This window comes from Python bivittatus, unplaced genomic scaffold, assembly GCF_059951505.1.
Source record: "Python bivittatus isolate LINGU-HERP-01145 unplaced genomic scaffold, Pbiv_v1 ctg000470_np1212, whole genome shotgun sequence".
Classification (NCBI taxonomy): Eukaryota; Metazoa; Chordata; class Lepidosauria; order Squamata; family Pythonidae; genus Python; species Python bivittatus.
In genome coordinates this window covers 2376229-2381686 of record NW_028277065.1, presented here as the reverse complement: position 1 = coordinate 2381686, position 5458 = coordinate 2376229, and the positions used below count along the sequence as shown (strand labels likewise).

General features: G+C 39.3%; 2 protein-coding genes across 2 annotated transcripts; both read left to right on the top strand.

The window, feature by feature from the left end:
• Positions 1–1724, top strand: LOC148215591 (olfactory receptor 13G1-like). The gene is made up of 2 exons (XM_088143011.1): positions 1–6; positions 756–1724. The coding sequence occupies exons 1-2, from the start codon at positions 1–3 to the stop codon at positions 1722–1724; spliced, it is 975 nt and encodes a 324-aa protein (XP_087999137.1).
• Positions 1725–1914: 190 nt separating this feature from the next.
• On the top strand, positions 1915–5458 carry LOC148215590 (olfactory receptor 13G1-like). Its single transcript, XM_088143010.1, has 2 exons — positions 1915–1968; positions 4490–5458. The coding sequence occupies exons 1-2, from the start codon at positions 1915–1917 to the stop codon at positions 5456–5458; spliced, it is 1023 nt and encodes a 340-aa protein (XP_087999136.1).

Below are 5458 nucleotides of genomic sequence, written 5' to 3'. Positions count from 1 at the left end.
ATGGAGGCATATCCCTCACCTACTTTGTTTTGTCTTTGTCTTTCTTTTGGCCCTAAGAACATTTCAGTCCCTTGAGCCTAGGTAATAGTTCTGGCCTATTTCCATCAAGGCAATCAATCTTCCTTACTCTCCACAGTAGCTGAATCACGTCATATATACATTGTGTGACCTGAACAATCGAAAATAATCCCTCAGATTATAGATCCTCCAGGAGTTTGAATTTGAATTCATTTTACTATGGGTTAGTATTTCTTCAAGGAAGGTTGGATCTGATAGTGATCAGAAAAAGATGGTTTTGTGTGTGTTGAAAAGAGAATGACAGAACTCAGTAGAAATAGGTTTTCAGGAGGAAGGAAGGAAGGAAGGAAGGAAGGAAGGAAGGAAGGAAGGAAGGAAGGAAGGAAGGTAGGTAGGTCAGTGCCTGGACCTTGACAAGATCGGGAAATCTGCTTTGCAGGAACAATAGAACTATTTTTTCTTCCCATTCTGACTGTGCTGCACCTCCCCCTGACCTCCCACCCCACTTTTTAACTCTGATGAATCAGGCAGGTGTTTGCCTCAAGTGCTTCCAAATGTTACCTGGTTTCTTAGGTCTTAAAAAAAAGGGGTTGATCCCTTTTGTCTACATCAAGGTTGTTGGGTATTTATGTCAAGGATGTCTTCCTTAATCTCTACAAGAAGGCAGACAGATGTTCAGGAATTATTGCATTAAACAACTATTTTGATCATCATGATAAAAAGATGTGTCTTTCTAGGATATCAGTATCAGCAAGATTGTCACAGAGAACAAGACTGCCATAATGGACTTCATCCTGGTTGGACTGTCTACAACTGCTGAAATAGAGACATTTATGTTCTGGGTATTCATATTCATCTATGCTACAGCCATAAGTGCAAATTTGCTCCTCACCCTTACCATTTACACCTTTAGGAAACTCCACACACCCATGTACTTCTTCATTGTCAATTTGTCCTTAGTGAATGTACTCTCTATATCAGTTACCACACCTAAATTGCTCCAGAGTCTTTGGACTGGAAGAAAGACCATCTCATTTTATGGTAGCATTGCACAGGTCTTTCTGTTTATATGGATTTTGGGCACAGAACTTCTTTTTCTCTCCTTTATGGCTTTTGATCGCTATGCTGCTATCTGTCACCCGTTCCGGTACCCCATGATCATGAGGAAGCAGGTGTGCTCTGGCACAGCAAGTGTTATTTGGATTGTTGGAATGGTCGATTCTGCAGGCCATGCTTGTCTTGTGATGCAGCTCTCTTTCTGTAACTCCAATATTGTCAATCATTTCTTCTGTGATCTTCCCCCATTACTGCACCTCTCATGCTCAAATACAAGTCTAAATGAAGCTATGTCATTTGTCTCAGATGTGATATTTGGGATTGTTTCTTGTGGGTTGACTCTAACATCATATTTTTTAATCATAAGAGCTATCTGCAGAATCCGTTCCACTGAAGGGAAGAAGAAAGCATTCTCCACCTGTTCCTCACATTTTATTGTCGTCAGTATTTTCTACTCCTCTGCCATCTACACTTATATCAGACCCTCCTCAGACTACTCTCTTGACCAAGATAACCTACTTTCTCTCCTTTATACAGTTGTAACACCTGTTCTGAATCCAGTCATATATTCACTGAGAAACAACGACTTTAAGGAAGGATTGACAGAATTTATAACTAGAGTCAGGCAGTTCTGTAGACATCAGTACTGACCTTCATTTTGTTCTGGAGAAAAAGGAAAGAAAAGAAAAGGGGAAAAAAAAAAAGGAACAGAGCAAGAACAAGAACAATAATGGTCCATTTTGTGCTTTGTAATTATATAGTAAATGATTCCTATATTGTGCATGTATTTTTTTTCCCCATGTCTCTTTATGTGAATGTAAAAGATATGGCAGAGAACTTATGGCTTATGACTATGGCCCATGGCTTTATGCAGTACTCCTTATGGAAGTTTTTGTAATGGAAAATTAATCTGCAAAATGTGGCTGTAAATGTTTGGTTTTCTCTCTAGAAAAAAAAAACAGAGACAATATAATGTTATAAATTATCTTGAAGACTAAAGTAAGGGGCTTCTTGTCCTATCAATCTCTCTAATGTATTGTCGAAGGCTTTCACGGCCAGCATACGATGGCTGGTGTGGGTCTCCCGGGCTGTGTGGCCGTGGTCTTGAAGTTTTGTTTCCTAACCTTTTGCCAGCACCTGTGACCGGCATCTTCAGAGTGCAGGAGCACAGGCAGGAGCAGCTGGGCACAGAGAGAACTGCTCCTGTCTGTGCTCCTGCACTCTGAAGATGCCAGTCACAGGTGCTGGCGAAACGTTAGGAAACAAATCTTCAAGACCACGGCCACACAGCCCGGAAGGCCCACACCAGCCAATCTCTCTAATCTTCTCTGTCACTTTGGAATACTTTGTTTGCTGTCACAATACATCTGGAAATAAGCAGACATTATGAACAGCTAATTTTTATCAAGTGTGTCATTGTAGGGAATCTCTGAAACTAGGAGCTCTGCTCCTGGAATTCTCTTCTACTCAGGAGATTGAAAAGTACCAACTGTCACTGCACACAAAAATAGAAAGTGTTGGATTTATACCCAGAGATAGATAGATAGATAGATAGATAGATAGATAGATAGATAGATAGATAGATAGATAGATATCATTTACCATCAATAGAATTGTTCCTGTTGATGTCAATATGCCTGGTCTAAACATAATTAAGCTGATATAGAACCTAAAGATATACTAACTCCAATGTTAACATGGATCAGAAATAATTACTCTAAAGTCTCATTTCTTGGAGGAATATTTGCAAATTTTAGAGTAATTATAAGGATGCCCCAACGGTCACCCTCCCAGTGGCATCATGACTTCATGCAATGCACGTTTCCAACCATCACAGGCTTGATTCACAATGCACGCTTATATCAGGATGAAACCAGTTTTCAGTGGCTATTGTGATGCTAGAAATGAATAGGATTTGATCTTTCCCAAATGCCAAAGCTGACATAATTCTAAACTTCAGGAAGAGAAAAAATACAAGATAGTTCAACAACAATAGCAATGATGGCAAGTATTACATTTAACCATTTTCCTTCATCCTAGTTACTTCCTTTATACAGTTATCTGAAGCATCATACAGTCTGAAGGCTTCTACTGTACTAAATTATTGTGGAAAGAACTATTTCATTGCATATACATTTGGAACTAGAGGTTGCCTATTGAAATTGTAATCTTTGCAATCAGTATGATCTGTTGGGGATCATTAACCTGGTAACTAAGCAAAGTCCTACATTTTATAGTTGCCTATTTTTACCATGATAAATCATTTTCCAGTCCATTGCAGTAAGTAGTGGGAGTTTGGCAGTGATTATCATTTTCAAGGCAGTTTGTGTAACCTTGAAGGCTCAATCGCCAATTTCCAAAATTTGAAAATGCTTCAATGCATGTTCCTCTTTCAGCAGTTGAAGTCTATGGAGAGAGCCTCTGAAGTGAGGCAAAGCGAGGATGTATGTATGTCTGTATGTATGTATATAGCCTCCCTTAGCCTCCCTTCACACAAACACAAACACACACACATACACACCCCATTCTCTTTCCTTTTGGAAATAAGGAGCCACTTAATGCAGCAGATTCAAAGCAGCGGTAACGAACTGCAATACGCTTTCATGCTCTGTACAGACCTAGGAATTCTTACAGTTCTTCTGTTATGGGAGTCAACTCAGAACAAAGTATGGCACATCTATAGGTAGCGGTCTGACTTTTTTTAGGCCCATAATACAGAGAGAGGGGAGAGAGAGAAAGAAGAAAAGAAGAAAAAGTAATACTTCCAGTAGAATTGTTATTCCAATCTATTCTGAAATAAATATAGAACATATTTGGGTAGAGGATTTGATCTTTTATATGCACACATAGAGAGAGGGAGAGAGAGAGTAAGAGAGAGAGAGAGAGAGAGAGAGAAGAAAAAATAGGAAGTCCTACCCTTATTTGATATATCTCTAAGTTTACTCAAAAGGAACTTTCCAGGCAAAGGAACTTTCTCCAATGGGCAACACAACCAAAGAAAGATCCTTTGTTCTCTCTTTTAGGGACTTGAACTATATAATATAACCACACAAAATCAGTAGAAATAAATTTTCAGGAGGAAAATGATCCTTCCTTCCTTCCTTCCTTCCTTCCTTCCTTCCTTCCTTCCTTCCTTCCTTCCTTCCTTCCTTCCTTCCTTCCTTCCTCCCTCCCTCCCTCCCTCCCTCCCTCCCTCCCTCCTTCCTCCTGAAATCCTGCTTCTACTGATTTTGGGTGGTTATTTAAAAAAAACAACAATAGAAAATATATGTATGCCCCTTTTGTATATGATGGTTATTGCATATTTATGTCAAGAATGTCTTCCTTACTCTCTACAAGAAGGTAGACAAATATCCAGGAATTATTGCATTAGGAACTATTTTGTTCATCAAGGTAAAAATGTGTGTCTTTCTAGGGTACCAGCTTCAAGAAGATTGATACAGCGAACAAGACAGCCACAACGGAGTTCATCCTGCTTGGACTATCATCAACTGCTGAAATACAGACATTTATCTTCTGGATATTCATATTAATCTATGCTACAGCCCTAAGTGCAAATTTGCTCCTCATTCTTACTATATGCACCTTCAGGAAACTCCACACACCCATGTACTTCTTCATTTTTAACTTGTCCTTAGTGAATGTATTCTCTATTTCAGCTACAACACCTAATTTGCTCCAGAGTCTTTGGACTGGAAGAAAGACCATCTCATTTTATGGTTGCTTTACTCAGGTCTTTCTGTTTATATGGGCTTTGGGCACAGAGCTTCTGCTTCTCTCCTTTATGGCTTTTGATCGCTATGCTGCTATCTGTCACCCTTTCCATTATCCCATGATCATGAAGAAGCAAGTGTGTTTTGGCATAGCAAATGTTGTTTGGATTTCTGGAATGGTCGATTCTGCAATACATGTTGGTCTTATGATGCATCTCTCTTTCTGTGACTCCAATATTATGAACCATTTTTTCTGTGACCTTCCCCCATTATTACACCTCTCTTGCTCAGATGCTACTCTAAATGAGTTTGTTGTATCTGCCGCAACTGTGATATTTGCGATATGTAGTGGTGGGTTGACTCTAACATCATATTTTTTAATCATAAGAGCTATCTGCAGAATCCGTTCCACTGAAGGGAAGAAGAAAGCATTCTCCACCTGTTCATCACATTTTATTGTCATCAGTATTTTCTACTCCTCAGCCATCTACACTTATATCAGACCCTCCTCAGACAACTCTCTTGACCAAGATAAGCTAATTTCTCTCCTTTATACAGTTGTAACTCCTGTTGTGAATCCAGTCATATATTCATTGAGAAACAAGGATTTTAAGGAAGGACTGAGAGCACTCATAGCCAGAGTCAGGCTGTTCTGTAGTCTTGTATTTTAA